General features: G+C 47.3%; 1 protein-coding gene across 3 annotated transcripts in view; it reads right to left on the bottom strand.

Annotated features, from left to right (window-relative positions):
• lrp1ab (low density lipoprotein receptor-related protein 1Ab) overlaps positions 1-22,474 on the bottom strand; it is a 105,611-nt gene that overhangs the window by 3,598 nt on the left and 79,539 nt on the right. For all 3 annotated transcript variants that reach the window (XM_034295824.1, XM_034295825.1, XM_034295826.1), the window contains exons 45-84: positions 21,374-21,566; positions 20,972-21,097; positions 20,516-20,644; positions 20,319-20,438; positions 19,757-19,870; positions 18,971-19,120; positions 18,579-18,701; positions 18,040-18,156; positions 17,819-17,947; positions 17,359-17,481; positions 17,090-17,230; positions 16,546-16,733; positions 15,712-15,895; positions 15,330-15,415; positions 14,896-15,015; positions 14,412-14,599; positions 13,889-14,094; positions 11,517-11,705; positions 11,261-11,409; positions 10,625-10,718; positions 10,179-10,295; positions 9,738-9,857; positions 7,688-7,810; positions 7,073-7,198; positions 6,669-6,785; positions 5,677-5,783; positions 5,394-5,526; positions 5,087-5,209; positions 4,728-4,850; positions 4,445-4,582; positions 3,724-3,861; positions 3,392-3,511; positions 2,967-3,247; positions 2,437-2,618; positions 2,148-2,254; positions 1,544-1,663; positions 1,214-1,390; positions 912-1,052; positions 647-820; positions 230-391 (exon numbers count right to left, since the gene is read on the bottom strand). In XM_034295824.1, coding sequence (XP_034151715.1) covers positions 230-391; positions 647-820; positions 912-1,052; positions 1,214-1,390; positions 1,544-1,663; positions 2,148-2,254; positions 2,437-2,618; positions 2,967-3,247; positions 3,392-3,511; positions 3,724-3,861; positions 4,445-4,582; positions 4,728-4,850; positions 5,087-5,209; positions 5,394-5,526; positions 5,677-5,783; positions 6,669-6,785; positions 7,073-7,198; positions 7,688-7,810; positions 9,738-9,857; positions 10,179-10,295; positions 10,625-10,718; positions 11,261-11,409; positions 11,517-11,705; positions 13,889-14,094; positions 14,412-14,599; positions 14,896-15,015; positions 15,330-15,415; positions 15,712-15,895; positions 16,546-16,733; positions 17,090-17,230; positions 17,359-17,481; positions 17,819-17,947; positions 18,040-18,156; positions 18,579-18,701; positions 18,971-19,120; positions 19,757-19,870; positions 20,319-20,438; positions 20,516-20,644; positions 20,972-21,097; positions 21,374-21,566 — 5,698 coding nt within the window. The remainder of the gene's footprint in view (positions 1-229; positions 392-646; positions 821-911; positions 1,053-1,213; positions 1,391-1,543; positions 1,664-2,147; positions 2,255-2,436; positions 2,619-2,966; positions 3,248-3,391; positions 3,512-3,723; positions 3,862-4,444; positions 4,583-4,727; positions 4,851-5,086; positions 5,210-5,393; positions 5,527-5,676; positions 5,784-6,668; positions 6,786-7,072; positions 7,199-7,687; positions 7,811-9,737; positions 9,858-10,178; positions 10,296-10,624; positions 10,719-11,260; positions 11,410-11,516; positions 11,706-13,888; positions 14,095-14,411; positions 14,600-14,895; positions 15,016-15,329; positions 15,416-15,711; positions 15,896-16,545; positions 16,734-17,089; positions 17,231-17,358; positions 17,482-17,818; positions 17,948-18,039; positions 18,157-18,578; positions 18,702-18,970; positions 19,121-19,756; positions 19,871-20,318; positions 20,439-20,515; positions 20,645-20,971; positions 21,098-21,373; positions 21,567-22,474) is intronic.

The raw sequence follows: 22,474 nt of genomic DNA, 5'->3' as shown, positions 1-22,474 counted from the left end.
CATCTCCCCTAGATACTGTACTTATAGCTGACCACAGCTGACCAAAGTGCTTGGTCACCACAACTCCATTTAAGTGCTAATACGACAGGAACTTTGATTTTGATTCAGAACCCTTTTCTTTCTGCCTTGAACCATTCCTGAGCACATTTAGTGGCGTGTTTGGGGTCACCGTCCTGCTTGGAAGGCAGACGACCTTCGACAGAGACCCAGCCCATGTTGAAACACTCACTGTATTGACACTGATCTCCATGGTACTGGCCCGGGCAGCTGCAGGTGGGCTGGTTGCCCTGGGATACGGTACAGTTGCCTCCGTTATGACAGTAGTCCTGACACGTGAGGAGGGTACACTGGGGCCCTGTGAAGCCCTTCAGACAGCGACAGGTAGGGGCCCCTGGAAAAAAGAGAAGGTTAAAGTTTAAACGTGAGCTGTAGATGTCAAGGGCCGGTTATACTTCATCCAAACAACATGTAATTATCACGCGCTTGTCGCCTCTCTCGTCATCCACAACGCAAGTTCAAACCAGCCGTTTCGCTGGGGGCCCATTGGACAGGTACGGGCCCCAGGAAAACAAGCGCTAAGTACAATAACAAAATGAAGCTGAGAACCAAGCGACTGCCAGCCCCGTCACTCCAACCGTTAGCCTACCTGCCACTGAGGCCGTGCAGGCCCCGCCGTTCTTACAGTAGTCTCTGCACTGGTTGACCTCACACCTCTCTCCGGTGAAGCTGGGCTGGCACTGGCACTTAGCCTGTTGCCGGGCGTTCAGGAAGCAGTTCCCTCCGTTCAGACACAGGACTGTACACGGCCCGGACGGGGGAGCTGGGGAGAGGGCGGTGGGGTTAGCGTTTGTTACTATGTGTGTGTGCGCGAGTGTCTGTTTGTGTGTGTGTGTGTGTGTGTGTTTACTCACAGAACGGAGAGAGCGTGGGCGAGGGTTTCTCCACGCAGGTGCCGTTTTCGGCCATGCGGTCGTTGGGACACGTACAGACTGGCCCGCTGGGGCTGAGCAGACACAGCCATTCGCACTTCTTCCTGTCACATGGGTTGGCCACTGGGCAGACAGAGAGGATGAAGGGAAATGTAGTTATACATGTATGTGTAACTGGTGTCAAACCAGCACACTACAGTATGTATGCAACACACTGGTGTCATTTCTGGTATGTTGAAGGGGCGCTATGGACGGACAATCAGACGGACATCACTGCTACTCACTCTCTGGCTGTTTGTAGCGGTGGTAGAGGACGATGTCTGTGGCGTGGTTAATTCCAGTGGTTAGGTTCTCCATGGGGCCCTTGCCGAACTTGTTGACCCGGAACACAAAGTTGTTGATGTATGTGACGCCGTAGATGTAGTCTTCAAAGATGTCGATACTGAACGGATGGAGCAGATCTGAGGGAAGGAGCGTTCGGAACTGTTAATCCTGCCACGACTGTGCAGTTTTACGAACAAGGCCAACTATTTCTTAGAAAGGACCATTTCAGAACAACTATTTATAAATGAAAGATTTCCCATGTAAAGTGCTGTAGGGGTTTGCTACTAAACTGTTCTTGAGTCCTGTGACGGCGATGACGGGGTCGGAGCCATTGAGTCGAACACTCCCGATGACAGACAGCTTAGCGTCGGCCCAGTACAGACGCTCGTTGAAGTAGTCTACTGCCAGACCTGAGGAGGGAGGGAGGAGGCAGAAAAGGGGGAGAAGGAATAGGAGAAAGCAGAGGATTAAAGAAGGTATGGACAACACAAGCGGAGAGCAGAACGCTAGGCTGCAATGCTACATTCAAACAGGCACACTGCTAGGTGTTAATGTTAATGCTAAGCTACAATGCTACATTAAATAAGGCATACACCTAGGGGTTAATGTTAATGCTAGGCTACAATGCTACATTAAATAAGGCATACTCCTAGGGGTTAATGTTAATGCTAGGCTGCAATGCTACATTAAATAAGGCATACTCCTAGGGGTTAATGTTAATGCTAGGCTGCAATGCTACATTCAAACAGGCACACTGCTAGGTGTTAATGTTAATGCTAGGCCACAACGCTACATTTAATCAGGCATACATCTCGGGGTTAATATTAATGCTAGGCTACAATGCTACATTTAATAAGGCATACATCTATGTTATAATGCTAATCCTAAACAGACCTGTGGGCCACTGAATATGGTCTTGGACTAGGATCTGTCTTAGGGTTCCATCCATGGCTGCCGTCTCAATCTTAGGTTGGTTCCCCCAGTCAGCCCAGTACATGGTCCTAAACCCACAGAGGAACACGGTCAAAAGAGCTCAGCAGGAAACAGGTGGAATATTTCTATTCACTTCCTGTTCACAACGTCCTGTCCGACACAGCTGAGCGGCGGGTGGCCCGATAACCGGGCCGTCCTCATTCAGGTTCAGTCCGGCTCAAGCGATGGTAAAACGGTACTGGTCTCTCACCCCCTCTGCGGGTCCACTACTATGGCATAAGGCTCGTCTATCATGCCCGAGATGAGGGTCTTGCGGTGCTGTCCTGACAACTGGGCCACCTCGATCACGTCTCTGCCAGAGTCGGTCCAGTACAGGTTACCAGCCACCCAGTCCACCGCTATACCGCGAGGCATGTTCAGATGGCCCAGAACCTAGTCGGGGAGGACGGATTGGAGAGGCGGTTTGGACCGTCAGTTTTTTCTGACAGCAGACAACAGGACTTTCTGTGCTGAGAGACTTTGAACTATGTGTGTATGCACGTATCGGTGTGTGTGTGTGTGTGTGTGTGTGTAGGTTCTACTATCACAGTAAAGTTAATAGGTGAAGGGGTCAGGGGAAATAGGACTTTGAATATAAATAATGATTTGAGTATGTGAGTGGCTGTGTTGTGTACACTTGTGAGTGTGTGTGTGTCTGTGTCTGTGAGTGTCTTCGTGTCTGTTAGTGTGTGTCTCTGTGAGTGTGGGTGTGTGTCAGTGTGTGTCTGTGTGCGCTCTGACCTCCAGGGTGGTGACACGGCCTTCACTCTGTCGCCGACTACGGCTGTTGGATGAGGAGGATGATGACAGTGGCAAAGGCAGCTCGTAGGAGGAGATCTTGCCAGTGTGCCAGTTGGTCCAGAAGATGCGGTTGGTCTTCACATGCAGGTCCATGGCATCGATGCGGACGTCTGCGTTGCCCTGGAAGGTCTGCTCATAGCGCCAGTTGGGCACGCCAGGATCCAGACTGCGGATCTCGTTGTCATCGGCGATATAGAGCACCTGTCTGCTGCTGTTCAGGTCTGGGGGCAGAGGGGCAGGGCGTTGGGGGAGAGGAGGGAAATTAAACACCACCGAGGAAGTCCATAAAAGAGTCCGCGTATTCACGGCGTCGGCGGCTGACGACGGGTGAGGAACAAACTGTTCCCTGAAGCGGTCAAACGTACTGTCAGCCTTGCAGGTGTCGTTGATCCTGGTGAAGTGTCTGTGGCAGCTACATTTGTAGGATCCTTTGGTGTTGTTACAAATGTGGGAGCAGACGCCAAACTGCTTACACTCATTCTTGTCTGAAAGGGGATCAGCGGACAGGAGGAGGAGGTTAGTCAAAATGCCCACGTCTCACTGAGCAGCTGGACAACAACGTGAAACATGGTGAAATGTGGGCCTGTAAGCAACCTGGTAGTTAGATGTTTGGAACGAAACAACCCAGGTGTCTTTTATTATGAAATGTCAGTATGCCTGGCATGAGGTTAGGGACGTTCGGGGGGGGGTGGCGTACCTTCACAGGTGTTGTGGCCGGTCTTCTGGAAGCCGGGTTTGCAGGAGCAGAAGGAGTCGGTCTTGTTGGTGACACAATGGGCCTCGTCCCCGTCCCCACACAGAGTCCTGTTACTCCTGCAGTCATTCAGCTTGGTGTCTGCAGGATCAGGGATACACACACACACACACACACACACACATGCACACACACACACACACACACACACGTGCACACGCACGCGCACACGGACACACATAAAAAGAACATGAAGAATACACAAGTGTGAAGCCATTGTACGGTTAACAAAAACAGGAAAACGTTTTTGGATGGTGAACAGAACATGCGTGCGAAAACAGAAACAAACACTGTCACATAAGTGGTACTTTGCAACATGTCACATAAGTGGTACTTCCCAACATGTCACATAAGTGGTACTTCCCAACATGTCACATAAGTGGTACTTCCCAACATGTCACATAAGTGGTACTTCCTAACATGTCACATAAGTGGTACTTCCCAACATGTCACATAAGTGGTACTTCCTAACATGTCACATAAGTGGTACTTCCTAACATGTCACATAAGTGGTACTTCCCAACATGTCACATAAGTGGTACTTCCTAACATGTCACATAAGTGGTACTTCCTAACATGTCACATAAGTGGTACTTCCCAACATGTCACATAAGTGGTACACATGGGCGCATGCTTTCTGTCAACCAGTCCGGACTCGGAGCACCTGTCTTGCAGCGGATCTCATCTGAACCGTAGTCCTCACAGTCGTTGAAGAAGTTACAGCGCAGGTTGGAGCTGATGCACCTTCCGCTGGCACACAGGAACTCGTCCTTCTCACAGGTAGGCTTGTCTGGGGGGGGCTCTGAGGACACAGACCAACCGTCACACAGACATCCATTAAATAGCGTCGTTGAACGCAAACGGCTGGGTGTCTATGGGAAGATCTGGCTAGCACACGCTAGCGGCATGGGAGGTCTGTAAAGGGGCCGACGGCCCAGCGAACTCACCACAGTGGAGCTCGTCAGACTTGTCCCCGCAGTTGTCAACGCCGTCACACTGCTTGGACATCTGCAGACACACGCGGTCGTTCTGGCAGCGGAAGTTCCTGGTGGGAGGGCACTGGAACATCCCTGAGGGCAGGAAGATGTGGGGAGGGGTTAGGGGTCAAATAAGGTTTTAGGATCCACTCCCTGTTCAGAATGTTACGCCGACGGAAACTTATGGTGCTGGCTCTGATCTTTTCTTTCACATCGCTGTTTCAGCCCCAACTTCTGGACTGGTGGACGTGTGGTCAGGTCAGCACAGAAGTCAGCTCGCTGTGTGTGAAAAAGAGTGCTTGCGGAGAGTACGTGACATCACTACTTACTGCACTCGTCTGGGTTCTCGTCCGAGTTGTCTCCGCAGTCGTCCTCCCCATCACACCGCCAGGCCAGGGGCTTACACAGAGTGTTGTTACACTGGAAGTCCTCTTGGGGGCAGTGTCTCTCAACTGATGCATGGGGAGCGAGAAAGAGAAAATACAGGCGGTCCATTATCTTTCCTAAAGGACCCACCGAGGGTGTTTTAAAAGAACAAAAGGGTCCCACGTGCTTTTACATGTTTAGAATCATTCTGAATAAGGTTGTGACCCGCGGCAGCGTGAACAGCCGCGGGGGAGACGGTGACACACCCACCAGCAATGTGACAGTCCTCCTCGTCACTGCCGTCCATACAGTCGGCGTCTGCGTCACAGCGCCATCGGTTGGGGATGCAGTGGCCGTTCTTACACTGGAACTGTTCAGTGTCACACTTCAGGTCACAGCCGTCCTGGGAAACACGGCGACAAACACTTTATTGGCAAAGTACGAAGCCGGGCCTGCCGGCGGTGAACGACGACGTTGTTGGCTGAGTAGGAGTCATTGTCCTCTGCTGCACGGGCCTAACGCGCGGCGGCTATGACGGAGTCGTGTCTGTTACCTCATCCGAACCGTCGGCGCAGTCATGGTCGCCATCGCACTTCCACCTCCCGGCGATGCAGCGTCCATTAGTGCAGGCAAACTCACTCTCCGAACACTGTCTGGGCACTGCAGAGACACACGCGCACACACGACCCAGCATTAGTTCTACTATACTGTAGAGCTTAGCTGGGAATGGCTAGCAAATATCTCACGGGGAAAGCACACAGGACGAGGCAAGTCACAATACACAACAAAGCATTGGGACACAGAGGAAGGACAAAACAATGGAGGTCAAAGGTTGGGTGACGAGCTGGGTGAGATGAACACAACTCCATGTTGAGATGAACTGCTGGAATTGATGTGATAACAGTAAATTTAACACACGGTTTGGTTGTATTTTTTTCCACACACACACACACACACACACACAACACACACCCCCAGACGCTCTCTAAACACAAAACTGGACAGTATAAAGACTCGTTTGGAGCCCTGCTTTGACCCGTGACTGTTTGAGAAGACACCAAGGCGGCGGGAATTTGAAAGGGATTCATCAGGCATATCAAGGTTTGGGATGGGATGCGACAGGAGAGCAGGAGCACAGTGACATAAGGTGTGGAGAGACGAAGATGGTTGAACATGGAGACCTACCTCTGGGTCATGCACAGGTCAGTCAGTGGGAAATGAAACATAAACATTAGATGAGGTGAGATGCATCAGAGATGATATTTAAGGAGTAAAGGCCAAAACAAGTGACACTTATTCAGGTAAGACTACTATGTGTTAGCTACACAACAGACCGTGACGGACAAACAGCAAAAATGACAGACAGCCGGGGGCAGGAATCAAAACAACCGACAGTGTATTTCGCTGGTTATACGTCCAGTACACAACGCAATGGAACATCGTAGTGAAACTGGGCCGAGTGACATGAAGGGATATTAGGACGGTGAGCGAGAGAATGGCTGGTCAGTTACCGCGGCGACACAGGGACGACGGGGAGATACCCACCGCATTTGTCCTCGTCCGAGTTGTCCCCGCAGTCGTTGTCGTAGTCACACTGCCAGCGGCCCGGGACACAGCGATTGTTCTTACAGCGGAACTGGTAGGGTTCACACGTCCTCTCATCTGAACACGCACACACACACACACGCACAGCGTCAACGCAGTAACACAACGACATGCAGTAGAGGAGGTCAACACTGGAATATCAACCTTCTATGATCACATTGAACATAAAAACATGCAGCTGTGAAACATCCCTAGTATCATAACCGAGCCCTCTGCACTGGAAATACTGAGCAATGGATGCAGAGCCCCATCATTAACATAATGTATGTTAATGATGACCGGCGTCCTGACACGGTGGGTGGAGCTGCTTCTCTGTTGCCTAGGTGACAGGACAGGACACCCACCACACTCCTCCTTGGGTTCGTCAGACGAGTCTCCACAGTCGTCCTCCCCGTCACACTTCCACCTGGCCGGGATACAGCGACCGGAGTCCTTACAGCGGAACTCGTCCACGCCACACGTCATCTGGGCTGGAGGGGGGAGGGGAGGAGAGGGAGAGGACACGGGAAGGGAGGAGGGGGAGAGGACACGGGAAGGGAGGAGGGGGAGAGGACACGGGAAGGGGGAGAGGACACGGGAAGGGGGGAGGGGGAGAGGACACGGGAAGGGGGGAGGGGGAGAGGACACGGGAAGGGGGGAGAGGACACGGGAAGGGGGAGGGGGAGAGGACACAGGAAAGGGGGAGGGGGAGAGGACACGGGAAGGGGGGAGGGGGAGAGGACACGGGAAGGGAGGAGGGGGAAGAGATGAGGGGGAAGGGAGGAGGGGTGAGATCGAGGCTTGTAAAAGGCCAGATATATGTGCGACGAGGTCTTAAAGAGTTATAACTGACAGGTTTGGAGTGTAAGCCAGAACCTGCAGAGTGCAGTACAACAGAAATGTGTTTGCACTTCAACAAGGATATGGTCTCTGTTGCTATTCCAGAATAGTTCTCATGAAACACAGCAGTAGGGCCTTACTGCAGTTGGCTGGTTCGTCCGATCCATCTACACAGTCATTGTCACGGTCACACACCCACACACGAGGGATGCAGCGCTTTGTGATTGCACATTGAAACTGGGTGGGTGCACACGTGACCTCGGCTAGAAAGAGAAACAGAAAGACAGTGTTACTAGACTGGAAGGAGGAAACAAAGAACAACCTATTACAACTATTCTACAGAGATATAATAACAACCTATTACAACTATACTACAGAGATATAATAACCTATTACAACTATACTAATGAGATATAACAACAACCTATTACAACTATACTACAGAGATATAACAACCTAATACAACTATACTAATGAGATATAACAACCTATTACAATTATACTAATGAGATATAACAACCTATTACAACTATACTACAGAGATATAACAACCTATTACAACTATACTACAGAGATATAATAACCTATTACAACTATACTAATGAGATATAACAACAACCTATTACAACTATACTACAGAGATATAACAACCTAATACAACTATACTAATGAGATATAACAACCTATTACAATTATACTAATGAGATATCAGAACAACCTATTACAACTATTCTACAGAGATATAATAACAACCTATAACAACTATACTACAGAGATATAACAACCTATTACAACTATACTACAGAGATATAACAACAACCTATAACAACTATACTACAGAGATATAATAACAACCTATAACAACTATACTACAGAGATATAACAACCTAATACAACTATACTACAGAGATATAATAACAACCTATAACAACTATACTACAGAGATATAACAACCTAATACAACTATACTACAGATATATAATAACCTATAACAACTATACTACAGAGATATCAGAACAACCTATTAAGGCTATACTACAGAAATATAATAACAACCTATAACAACTATACTACAGAAATATAACAACCTATAACAACTATACTACAGATATATAATATCAACCTATAACAACTATACTACAGAAATATAACAACCTATAACAACTATACTACAGATATATAATATCAACCTATAACAACTATACTACAGTGATATAGTAACAACCTATAACAACTATACTACAGAGATATAACAACCTATTACAATTATACTACAGAGATATAACAACCTATTACAATTATACTACAGATATATAATATCAACCTATAACAACTATACTACAGTGATATATCAACCTATTACAACTATACTACAGAGATATATTAACCTATAACAACTATAATACAGAGATATTTGATTTGAAATTTTGATATAATAACAACCTATTACAACTCTACTACAGAGATATAATAACAACCTATTACAACTCTACTACAGAGATATAATAACCTATTACAACTCTACTACAGAGATAACAACCTATTACAACTATACTACAGAGATATAACAACCTATTACAACTATACTACAGAGATATATTAACCTATAACAACTTTACTACAGAGATATAATAACAACCTATTACAACTCTACTACAGAGATATAATAACCTATTACAACTCTACTACAGAGATAACAACCTATTACAACTATACTACAGAGATAACAACCTATTACAACTATACTACAGAGATAACAACCTATTACAACTCTACTACAGAGATGATAATAACCTATTACAACTATTATGCAGAGGTATAATAACCTATTACAACTATACTTCAGAGATATAATAACCTATTACAACTCTACTACAGAGATATAATAACAACCTAGTACAACAATACTACAGAGATATAATAACCTATTAAAACTGTAATACAGGGACATCACCTATTACAACAGGAACTTAATAACAGCCTATTACAACTATACTACATGGGTATAATAATAACCTATTACAACAATACTACACAGGTATAACAATAACTGTAGTAAGACAATCCTGATGTGAGACAACTACAGTATTACCACAGTAAAGTATAAAGCATTGGTACTTGTGTGTATAACGACATGCCTAAACACATGTAATTGAGCATTTGTAGATGATAAGGGGTTGTTGAACTCACGGCAGTCTTTTTCATCCTCTCCTTCTCCACAGTTGTCCTGTCCGTTACACCGGAATATTCCTGGTATACAGCGGCTGGGATGGGAGCACTTGAACTGACTGGGTAGACACACGTGGATATCTGTAGAACAATGACAGACAGACACAGACAGACAGACACACAGACACAGAAAGACAGAGACAGACAGACAGAGACAGAGAGAGACAGACACACACACAGAGAGAGACAGACAGAGAGAGAGAGAGACAAACAAACAGACAGAGAGAAGAAACTTGTCAGAGTAGATCAGAACTGACAGATATTATAAAACAGAAGTGAAGAGGTAGAGATCATGAAGCGGAGGGAGAGAGAAGGATGGAGAGAATCAGAGGAAGAAAGAAAAGTTGATAGAGGGAACTGAAGGAGGGTTGAGGGGGACAGCGAGAGAGAACAAGGCTTTACCACAGTTGGCTTCATCAGAGTTGTCCTGGCAGTCATTGTCTCCGTCACAGATGTAGGCTGGGTTGGTACAGATGCCTGTACCACACTGGAACTGCCCTGGCCTGCACTTAAACTCAGCTGCAGGGAAAACAGACAAGAAACTAGTTTTCCAAACCATCTTATTGTTCACAAAAGACAATTCACATTAATGCGCTTGCTATGCCAAGGTTTTGGGTTCAATACCCTCAAGGGTTTAAAATACATTTAGGCAAATTATATTTTGCATGTTTACAGGAAACAGGGTGAAGTGCCTTGCTCAATGGCAGAGCAACATACACGCACCTTGTTAGCTCAAGAACTGGAACCAGCGATGATTCAGTCACTGCCCTACCTCTCTAATGTCAAGCCTGTCTAATCTGAAGTCACTGTGCTTCTTTCCTGGGGTAATTTTAAGACGGCACACTCACGGCAGTCTGCAGGCTCATCAGAGCGATCCCCACAGTCATCCTCAGTATCACACTTCCACCAGAATGGAATGCATTTGTCGTTCTTACAAACAAACTGCAGCAGGAGAGGAAAAGAGAGGAGAGACAGTAGAGAGTGAGGGGAAAAGGTCAGAGGGTCAATACAAGCGGTCGTAGGCCTGTTTGTAATGTTTAACTAGTCTGTATGTAGTCACTCTGTAAGTAGTGTTAATGAGGTCTGTATTTAGTGTTTATGTAGTCTGTATGTAGTGTTAATGTAGTCTCCTATTATTGTTTATGTAGTCAGTATGTAGTGTTTACGTAGTCTGCATGCAGTGATTATGCAGTCTGCATTTTGTGTTCATGTAGTCTGTATGTAGTGGTCATGTAGTCTGTATGTAGTGGTCATGTAGTCTGTATGTACTGGTCATGTAGTCTGTATGTAATGTTCAGGTAGTCTGTATGTAGTGTTTAGGTAGTCTGTATGTAGTCAGACTGTATGTGGTGTGTAGATAGAAATTATTCCCTGACAAAGCACAAGGCATAGAAGACCAATGGAATATTCCTCCCTTCACCAGAGACTCTGCTGCCCCACCTGTCAGCTAACCCCCCTCCCAAACGGTCGCATCCCTTCCTCACCTGGCTGGCGGTGCAGTTGGACATGCAGGTGCGTCCGTCGTTGGCCAGGTAGAAGTTGGTGGGACAGGCACACTTGTAGCTCCCCCCGGGACTGAGCAGGCACAGGTTACTACAGCCCCCGTTGTCCGTCTGGCAGGGGTGGTTAAACACTGTCGCCAGGGGAGGAGAAAGCAACCGTTTCAGTTGGAGCAGCCGCAAGCGTGTGTGCGTGTGTGTGTCTCTATTTGTGTGTGCGTTGTATGTGTTGCGGTCTTACCCTCCGGCTGCCGGTAGGGGTGGTAGATGTGGATGTCCATGGGCCGGTGCAGGGTGGTGATCAGCGTGGTCTTGTTGATGCCCAGCGTCTTGTGGCAGCGATTGATGGACTTGGTCTCCCAGTCTGTCCAGTAGATGTACTCCTCAAACAGAGTCATGGCGAAGATGTGAGGGATGTCCTGGGTCAGCACTGTGGACACAAACACACACCAGTAGATTAGTGGGACATGACATACCTGGCCACCACATAACCTGAAGGGAAACCACCGTTGGTTATAGCCTGGGTCTCAATCATCATATTGGTTATAACTTGGGTCTCAATCATCATATTGGTTATAACTTGGGTCTCAATCATCATATTGGCTATAACATGGGACTAAATCATTATATTGGCTATAACATGGGACTAAATCATTATATTGGCTATAACATGGGACTAAATCATCATATTGGCTATAACATGGGACTAAATCATCATATTGGCTATAACATGGGACTAAATCATTATATTGGCTATAACATGGGACTAAATCATTATATTGGCTATAACATGGGATTTAATCATCCTATTCGCTAAAACCTGGGTCTAAATCATCCTACTGGCTATAACCTGTGTCTAAATCATCCTATTGGCTATAATCTGTGTCAAAATCATCCTATTGGCTATAATCTATGTCAAAATCATCCTATTGGCTATAATCTGTGTCAAAAACATCCTATTGGCTATAACCTGGGTCATAGTCATCCTGTTGGTTATATTCTGAGTATTTCCTCTATTAAATTGACAACTGAACCATAATGATATCACATTACTGCCAGTAAACCCATTTATAGTTATGAAATGCCCAACGACCAGAACAAAGACAACGTCATATTGAACAACAACACAATTATGTACTACTTTATCTCTGGGTTATGCAGTCGAAGCCATGCTTCATTAGGGCAGCCTTACGACTGTCACAATCCTAACTATTATGTGCTTATCGCCTCAGTTGAGAAGGTTCCTCTTCATTAAACTATTTCTGCTTGCTTTGTTGTTATGGAAACACACCATTAGCTGCTTCAATGTCCTCTCCTCTAAAAGCACAGTAACACACGTGGAAATGCCACTTACAGGGTTAAAACATGTGGCATCGCAGTGAGGTAAGAACAGGCATGAATGGGGTACAGAATAAATCTTTCCTGACTGAAAGCAATGCAACAAAGCCTGATTTCAAGCGATAAGGATATTTAAAGTTTCATTTACTTTAGGAAGGGGGGGGCATGAAAACTGTATTACAGCTCCCGTCGAGAAAATATCAATGTCCTGGTTACTGGTCTGCTCAAAGGTTACAACCGCAACCACCTGTGACTAGCTATGTTAACAATTATATCTGTCTTAATGAAAGCTAGCACGCTAATTTCACAGTCTGCATACAAGCAATAACCTACAGTATCCTTGGTTGAATACGATACCCACGTATACATCGCGTCAAACAACACAACCTGCTATTCTTAAATGAATAAGACTTAACAACGCAACCATTTTGTGTTGTGGGGAGGTACACAGCAAACAGGATGGTGGTATCTCAAAATTAGTCAGCTGACATTCTAATCATTGCTTGCAGAATATATCGCGCCACCTGGCTGAGCCCTGAGGAGCTTTTCCTGTGATACTGGAGCTCAAAGGAGATGGTTGGATCCACATCGCGGAACCTTTGACCACGATCTTATCTGAACTCAAACAGCCTGAGACTCAGCAAACACACTGAAGCCATTACAGAGTCTGTGTGTGTTTGTGTGAGTACGAGCCTAGTTTAATGAACCACAGGTGGGCTAGCACCACTGCACCACAGCTCCAACACAGGCCAGGCTCCAATATCGACCACTAGAGAAATATATTTCCCAGCAGGCAATGGAAAACAGCTCTGCCGAGTTTGGACAAATCCTATAGGACACAAACACCATTCTGTAACCCAGCTCAACTAGAAAACCAACCCGCTGAAACCCAATGTGCTTTAGCGTCACACAGAGGTTTGTGAATGTTAGGATTTTAAAGGAGGGACGGCTCTGCGTGGCTGATCGGCCTCCAAAATCGTTTGGTCACAAGGCTTGGTATATTCACACGTCATTCATGTTTTCACTTTGCCTAAACAATAGACCACTTCATTTCTCGGTACAGTAACAGGGCTCTGTCCAAGACACTTGGAACCGCCATGCGGTCTTTCTTTTTTTTTGCGGTCTTTCACTGTGCAACCACACACGTGTTTAGCGGCTTGATGTCTCGTGATGGAAAACACTGAGTGGTGTGGTGTTCCCACAGACTTCATGTGTTGTACATAAAGGACCGCGCAAGTGTGTGCGAGTGTGTGTGTGTGTGTGTGCGCTCATTACCTGTGTGTCTGTTGGTTCCGTCCAGGCTGGCGAACTCAATGTAGTCCTCCCTGGCGTCGGCCCAGTAGATGCGGTCGTTGATGAAGTCCAGCGTGAGGCCGTTGGGCCAAGTGATCTTGTCCTGCACGATCACGCTTCTGTTGGAGCCGTCCATCCCAATCCGTCCTATGTGGGGGTTTTCTCCCCAGTCTGACCAGTACAGATAGCTGAACAGGACAGGAGACAATACTACATTATCACCTCGTTACCATACCGGGGGGAAAGAGCACCTAGTCCTTCGAGCCGATTGGAAAAGCTCTACTAGTTGCAGCCTAAACTTGGACGTGTGGTCAGGATTAAGGTCTCAAGGTTATATTTCACTATCGCCCAATAAAAGGCGCCTGACTGGGCTCCAGATACGACTGTTTAAACCCTGGAGGCTAATTGGCTGACGCCTGTGTTACATTACACAACAGTCCTGAGCTGTTGTATAATGGCCATATATTACACCCTCTAGGACGACATTGCTTAATTATTCTCTTACCCAATGCGTACGTCCAAAGCCACGGCACGTGGTTCTCTCAGGCCGGTGTTCACCAGGACCGAACGGAAGGCTCCATTGAGCTTTGACACTTCAATGGTGTCCCGCCCCTTGTCACACCAGTAGAGGTTCCCTCCCACCCAGTCTACCGCCAATCCATCCGGGTTACTCAGGGAGGTTCGGTGTAGCACCTGGAAAAGAGACAGAAAGTCAGATGTGGGCCAACTGACGAGACATAAAACAAAAACTGGCTAACTCTCCAATCAGAGCCACACAGAGGTGACCTATCCAGGACAGAAATAAACTAGCATGCTGACCAATCAGAGCCACATGATTCAGAGACTCAGTTGGGTAGTCCAAGACCTCCGAACAGGTCAGTCTAATCAGAGAATCACAGACATGAAAACTGACCGATCTGACCCATGGGCTAGCTAATTGTCCACAGACCAATTGAGAGAGTCACAGACTGAACAACGGCCGGACTGACCTCAATGTTGCTCCCGTTGATGTTCATGCGTCGTATCATGGATCCCTGCGTGGTCACGTCAGTCCAGTAGATCATCTGCTCTGCATAGTGGAAGTCCAAGGCCACCGCGTTGTTCAGACCCTGGGGAACATTTCAAACAGGTGGTTTGGATTCACATATTAAAAAGGTACACATACATGTTGAATTAATTTAAATAAGAATTCACTTCTAAGGGGAAAAGAACATTCTGAAGATCACACTTTTGAAAGTTTGGATACATGTCAAATGTACGGACACACAAAAGGGGGGGGGGGCATTATAGTGTCCTCCACTTTGCCAAGACCACACACTCAAATGCACACATACAGGATACATTTGGTAATATATTATCACCACCGTTTCTAGTGAATCCTGAGTAACCCTCAAATGGCTTCCCCCATGGCCTGCAGGCTCACCTGTTTTATCAGAGTATAGTTGGTAGCATCCAGGTTCAGCTTCCTGAGGTAATACCGATTGGCAAAAATCAGGAAAGGCTCCTCCTCTGTAGATAGAGGAGCAGAGTTAGGGAAAGGCTCCTCCTCCGTAGATAGAGGAGTAGAGTTAGGGAAAGGATCCTCTTTTGTAGATAGAGGAGCAGAATTAGGGAAAGGCTCCTCAGTAGATAGAGGAGCAGAGTTAGGTTGTCCAGAGAAGGTCTCTGCGCACAGCTGAACTGCTCACAAATAAAGACATACTCCTATTCACAGCCGGCTCATGTTAGTTAAGAATACAATAGAATACATTGGAAAACATTTTCCAGAAGGGAGCAAACCCGTGGCCTGGAGCTGCTGGGCTTACCAGAGGTGGACTTGCAGATGGTTGGATCATCTGGTCGTAGCTGGAAACCCTCCACACAGAGACAGTGGAAGGATCCGTGGGTGTTGATACAGCGCTGGGTACAGGGGTAGGAGGTGGTACACTCATCTATGTCCACACACGTCTTCCCGTCCCGCTTCAGCTGGAAGCCAGGGTGACAGCGGCACTGCAGAGGCCCAGGGAACATCAGGGAACACAGGTCAACAGTAGAACATCAGGGAACACAGGTCAACAGTAGAACATCAGGGAACACAGGTCAACAGTAGAACATCAGGGAACACAGGTCAACGGTAGAACATCAGGGAACACAGGTCAACGGTAGAACATCAGGGAACACAGGTCAACGGTAGAACATCAGGGAACACAGGTCAACGGTAGAACATCAGGGAACACAGGTCAACGGTAGAACATCAGGGAACACAGGTCAACGGTAGAACATCAGGGAACACAGGTCAACAGTAGAACATCAGGGAACACAGGTCAACAGTAGAACATCAGGGAACACAGGTCAACAGTAGAACATCAGGGAACACAGGTCAACAGTAGAACACCAGGGAAAACTGGCCAACGGTAGAACACCAGGGAAAAAAGGTAAACAGTAGAACACCAGGGAAAATAGGTCAACAGTAGAACACCAGGGAAAAAAGGTCAACAGTAGAACCAGGGAACACAAGTCAGTAGAACACCAGGGAAAACTGGCCAACGGTAGAACACCAGGGAAAAAAGGTCAACAGTAGAACACCAGGGAACAGAGGTCAGCAGTAGAACACACCAGGGAACACATTCATCAGGTTAACACACGCTCCAATACCACACCTTGAAGCCTATCTTGAGGTCCTCACAGAGCTGGGAGCAGCCACTCTGCTTGCTGTTCAGACACTCGTTGACAAAACAGTTGCGTTCGTCCGAGCCGTCCCCGCAGTCATCGTTTCGGTCACACAGCAAGGTCTCGTTAAGACACTTCCCGTTGCGGCACATGAAGGCCGACTCATTACACTTCCTCTCTGAGGACAGAAGGACAGTAGAGGGTCAGCAGTCGTTAACAATCTGTCACACCAGTCAGCGGATGTCCACTTCTACGTAGCCATAGAGAATCATTTGAGTGGCTTCGTCAGTGGGTTACCCAAACTGAATCGACAGCAAAGTCCCTTTCTACAGCTCCAGGCAAGCTGACAAATCAACCGCGATGACACCCAAAGTAAATGAGTTAATAAATCCGCCACAATCACACAAAGATCCAATGAGTTAAATCTACCATGATGACAAAACAGATATGTTTCTATTGTTTAGACGGAAAGCAAAGTGGACAAATACAGATAACAGTTTGTGCGCGGCGCATGCGTGCTGGTGTGCGTCGGACCTGAGTCTGTGCAGCGAGGGTTCTTGGGGGCTTCGTCTGATTGGTCGCGACAGTCAAACTCTCCGTCACACTCCCAGCTCTTCTGGGTCAGGCAGTGACCGTTGGTACAGCGGAACTCGTCCGGCCCACACGTTGGGTACTCTAGGAAACAGTGACAAGAATCCTTTAGACAATTGAAACGCACAACGGCGGAAACATATTTGCACCGCAGAGAACATACGGCGGCAGTACGTCACGTCACGTCTGTCCCCAGCACCAGAAACACTCACCGCACTCCGGGGATTCATCAGACCCGTCGGAGCAGTCCAGGTCGTGGTCGCACACGAAGTGCTTGGGGATGCAGTGTCTGTTCTGGCACATGAACTTATTCTCCTCACAGGTGTTGTTGTACACTGAGAGGGACCGACACAGAGAAGCATGTCAGGACGGGTTGTCAAAAAAGAGGTTTGTGCAAGAAAAAATTACTCTGGAATATTCTTAATAGTCTGCAGATCTGGCCTGTTAATAGTGACAAGAACACATAATAGAAGTTTGAAGCCTTCCCATTCCTGTATTAATCCCACGATTAAACAAAGAGTGGTCGGCTTTCTGCTTAGTTCTACTTTCCAAGCGCAGTTCAGCAGACGTGTGATTCGTCCATTATGGGCTGAAAAGCTTCCACCAGGCATAGATAAAAACAAACACGCACGCCTGGACGCGGTGGGCGGAGACTGAGACGGTCCTACTCACAGCAGCCAGCCTTGGCACTCTCATCGGCGCCGTCCAGGCAGTCCTTGTCCCCGTCACACTTCCAGCGCTGCGGGACACACACGTAGGTGCCGGGACACTGGAACGCCTCCGGGCTGCACGTCTTCGTTTCTATGGAGACAGCCCAAATTAGTTACCGGGGGGAAACGAGAGAAATGGCCGGCGAGGACGGCAGAGGGCCAAAGGTCAGGGGGGTCACTCACTGCATCGGTCGTCCTCGTCTGTGTTGTCCCCACAGTCATCGGCGCCGTCACACACCCAGTGTCTGGAGATGCAGCGGTGGTTACCACACTCAAACTCGGCGGACGTGCAGAACTTGTCTGCAGACGGAGAATATGGGACGACACTTAAAACCGGCCTTACACTTCTCAAAGAAACGGGTTTAAAGGAGTACAGCGTTGCACTTTAAAAACACCCTGTTGCTGTGGGATTATTCTCTGCCGTGGCACATGGCTACGTCTGTATCACCCAATCTACGAAACAACACGGTTGACTAGAACAACTTTCTTTGACTTAATGACATGTCATCGGTGCTCGTTCCATCCTTGTGGGGTTTATCTGTTATCTGTTGACAACGCAGGATGACAAAACTGTGCTGAATCTCTGTGGCACTAAAGTACAATTTGGAGTTGTGCTGTAGGGTAGTAGGGAACAGAAGGTATCTACATATACGAGTACTGACCATAGAGTTGTGTTGTAGGGTAGAAGGGAACAGAAGGTATCTACATATATGAGTACTGACCGCAGTGGGTTTCATCCGCTCCGTTCTCACAGTCATTCTCCTTGTCACAGGTCCAGCTCATTGGGATACACCGACCACTGGGGCAAGCAAAGAAATTCACCGGGCACTTCAGCTTCTTCTTGTCTGGTGGAGAGAGGTTAATTGAACACCGTTAAGGCACATTTTAATTAATTGGAGATACAAACTGCCTGGGGATTTAAACCTGGGTGTTCAAACTGCTATGCTTCAGTGCTTGTGCTCTATTCTCCAGGGGACATTTCCAGCTGATTATGTCTCCTTCAGCCAGCTTCAAGTTAACGCTCACAGGGTTTAAAAGGAGTCCTAGACTATTTGAACCCATGTCAGAAAGGCAAGACTTGTCTGCCGTTGCGTCAGTCAGTCCACGTATTTACCTGGACAGTTCCTCTCGTCCGAGAAATCTCCACAGTCGTTGTTTCCGTCACACTGCCAGGAGGGCAGGTAGCAGAGCGTGGTCCTCTCACAGCTCTGGAAGTTGGCGCCCTTCACGCCCAGACGGAAATAGCGGGAACAGTCGGTGGGCGCTGGGGGCCAGACACATCACAGACCTCATTCATCAGTGACAAGAGGCAGGGTCTTCAAACATGTGACATGAGCCGTCCTCAGTGCACCCCTTTTCACCAGGATCATGTGACCCGTGTTCAGAGGCAATACACTACGTATGGCGGGGGTAACTAGGCAACCAGTCCCTGCCGCGGGTCGATATCTGCTGAAGCAGATGGCTGCGCCACTTCATTATTTGAAAATAATATTTATACACTGCAAATTGACCAGAACTAAGCCTGAAAAAAATGTATTGTATTTAAAAATTATAATTTCACGCCTTGATTACATTGCAAAACTATCACAATCACAAGTCTGGGAGTGGAAGATTACGAGTCTGGGAGTGGAAGATTATATGTGCAATTTTGTCCAAACGTGGTAGTTCTAGACACTGTCGTTTAAAGCACTCTTAATGTCCCAATGAATGTTGCTCCTGGAAAAATGAATTAACTGATTTGACCTCATTTCCAAGCTCTCCTTCAGAAATGCAAATGCCCTGACTGAAGCCAAAACATTAGTTGTGTTGGAGGTGTGAACAGCAGTTCTTTATTACTGACACGGGGGTGGGTCAGAGAACCAACTGATATCCAACATGTGAAGACAGCTTGTAGACTCACGGCAGTTCATCTCGTCACTGGCGTCCTCGCAGTTCACCACCTGGTCACAGCGGCTGGAGTTGGAGATGCAGTTACCGTCTCGACACTGGAATTCACCGGCTTTGCACAGGGTCACTGGAGAACACACACACGTCGCCAATGAAACAGTAATACACACGGTGGCACACCCGCACACACACGCACACACACACACGCACACACACAAACACACACACACACACACACACACAAACACACACGTTACAACGTCATCACATATAAAACACCCACACAAACACACACGTTACAACGTCATCACATATAAAACACCCACACAAACACATATTTGTTTTTATATCCTCATGGGGCCCAGAAAAACTAAATTGCATGCTCCCTTAACACTAAACCCATCCCTAACCTTAACCTAAACCTTAACCTAAACCTTAACCTTAACCAGAAATTGACTTTCCCCTCATGGGGCCATACATTTTTTTTCTTCGGATTTAACTATACTTATGGGGACATATTGTCCCCACAAGGCAAAAAAAAAAACAAGCACACACACACACACGGACGGACATACTGTTGCACGGCAGCTCGTCGGAGTGATCTCCACAGTCATCCGTCCCGTCACACCAGAACGTGTGGCCGATGCATCGTCCATTGATACAGCGTCGGTAGCCTTTCTTACACACGCGGTTGGCTGCACACAGGAAGACCAGCGTTAGAACTGAGCACGTCGCCGGAGAACCCGGACGGAACGTCCCGGCAGACACTCACCGCAGTAGGACTGTTTCTCGTCGGACTTGTCCTTGCAGTGGGCCATGCCGTCACACGTCAGGCTGTAGTTAATGCAGTCCCCGTTGCCGCACTCGAAGTCGTCCACGCTGCCGCACGACGTGTTCAGGGCTGGAGGTGTCCGGCCAGGGCGAGGAAGAGACAGAAGGTCAGCGCCGTGTTTTTCAGCTAGGCTGTCACCCCTCTAACCTGGACCTATTGACCCGCCCCTTGGACTGATCCTCGGCATAGGTATCATCCTGTCCCCCCAGGCCCCTTCACCCCTGAACCGCTGTCCCCAGGCCACGCCCCTTCTCCCCTTCACAGCTGTCCCCAGGCCACGCCCCTTCACCCCTTCACAGCTGTCCCCAGGACCCGCCCCATCTCCCCTGAATTGCTGTCTCCAGGCCACGCCCCTTCTCCCCTGAACAGCTGTCCCCAGGCCCCGCCCCTTTTCACCTGAACAGCTGTTGTCTTCCAAGAGTCTGCGGTCTCCACGGCAACTACAGTTGACCCTCCCATCAGAGGTGAGCAGACACAGGTCCTGACAGCCTCCATTGTTGTGGAGACATGGGGAGAACTCACCTGGAATCAATCAAGCAATTAATTTATCTAGCCTTTTTCACAGGATCTTTTCTGCCAATTGGAGGATTTTCATGCACATCGAGTCTGTCAATTTCAAAAACCTCTAGAGAAATTAGGAAAACCTACAGCCCAAGTTTGAGGCAGTTCACAGCACAAAAAAAAGTAGTATAGGTTAAAATCATCTAAAACTAGATAAAAGGATTTAGAAAGAATACGATTTTTGATATAAAATGAAAAAGACCCCCCATTCTGAACCCCATGAGTTTCACGACTCACAGCTGTTAGTATCATTGGCCACAGCGATGATTCCCATTGGCTGCTGGGGGATGTCATTCCTCAACAATCTCATGTCTCTGCCGAAAAACTTGTCGGCCCTGAGTACGGCCCTGCGGACCCAGTCAGTCCAGAAGATATAGTCCCCATAAACAGCCAGGCCAAACGGGTGAACGGGCTCATTCTTCACAACCACCTGTAGGGTGCAGCCACATGGTAAGTCAGAAACATGGACCTCACAAAAGTCTATATATATATATATATAGAGGTGCTGGTCATAAAATTTGAATATCATCATAAAGTTGATTTATTTCAGTAATTCCATTCAAAAAGTGAAACTTGTATATTATATTCATTCATTTCACACAGACTGATATATTTCAAATGTTTATTTATTTTAATTGTGATGATTATAACTGACAACTAACGAAAATCCCAAATTCAGTATCTCCGAAAATTTGAATAATACTTAAGACCAATAAAAAAAATAAAAAGCATGTACAGCACTCAATACTTAGTTGGGGCTCCTTTTGCCTGAATTACTGCAGCAATGCGGCGTGGAATGGAGTCGATCAGTCTGTGGCACTGCTCAGGTGTTATGAGAGCCCAGGTTGCTCTGAGAGTGGCCATCAGTTCTTCTGCATTGTTGGGTCTGGCGTATTGCATCTTCCTCTTCACAATACCCCATAGATTTTCTATAGGGTTAAGGTCAGGCAGGTTTGCTGGCCAATTAAGAACAGGGATGCCATGGTCCTTAAACCAGGTACTGGTAGCTTTGGCACTGTGTGCAGGTGCCAAGTCATGTTGGAAAATGAAATCTGCATCTCCATAAAGTTGGTCAGCAGCAGGAAGCATGAAGTGCTCTAAAACTTCCTGGTAGACGGCTGCGTTGACCTTGGACCTCAGAAAACACAGTGGACCAACACCAGCAGATGACATGGCAACCCAAACCATCACTGACTGTGGAAACTTTACACTGGACTTCAAGCAATGTGGATTCTGTGCCTCTCCTCTCTTCCTCCAGACTCTGTGACCTTGATTTCCAAAGGAAATGCAAAATGTACTTTCATCAGAGAACATAACTCAGCAGCAGTCCAGTCCTTT

The sequence above is a fragment of the Esox lucius genome, chromosome 12 (genome assembly GCF_011004845.1).
Source record: "Esox lucius isolate fEsoLuc1 chromosome 12, fEsoLuc1.pri, whole genome shotgun sequence".
Classification (NCBI taxonomy): Eukaryota; Metazoa; Chordata; class Actinopteri; order Esociformes; family Esocidae; genus Esox; species Esox lucius.
This window is presented reverse-complemented; position numbering and strand designations above follow the sequence as displayed.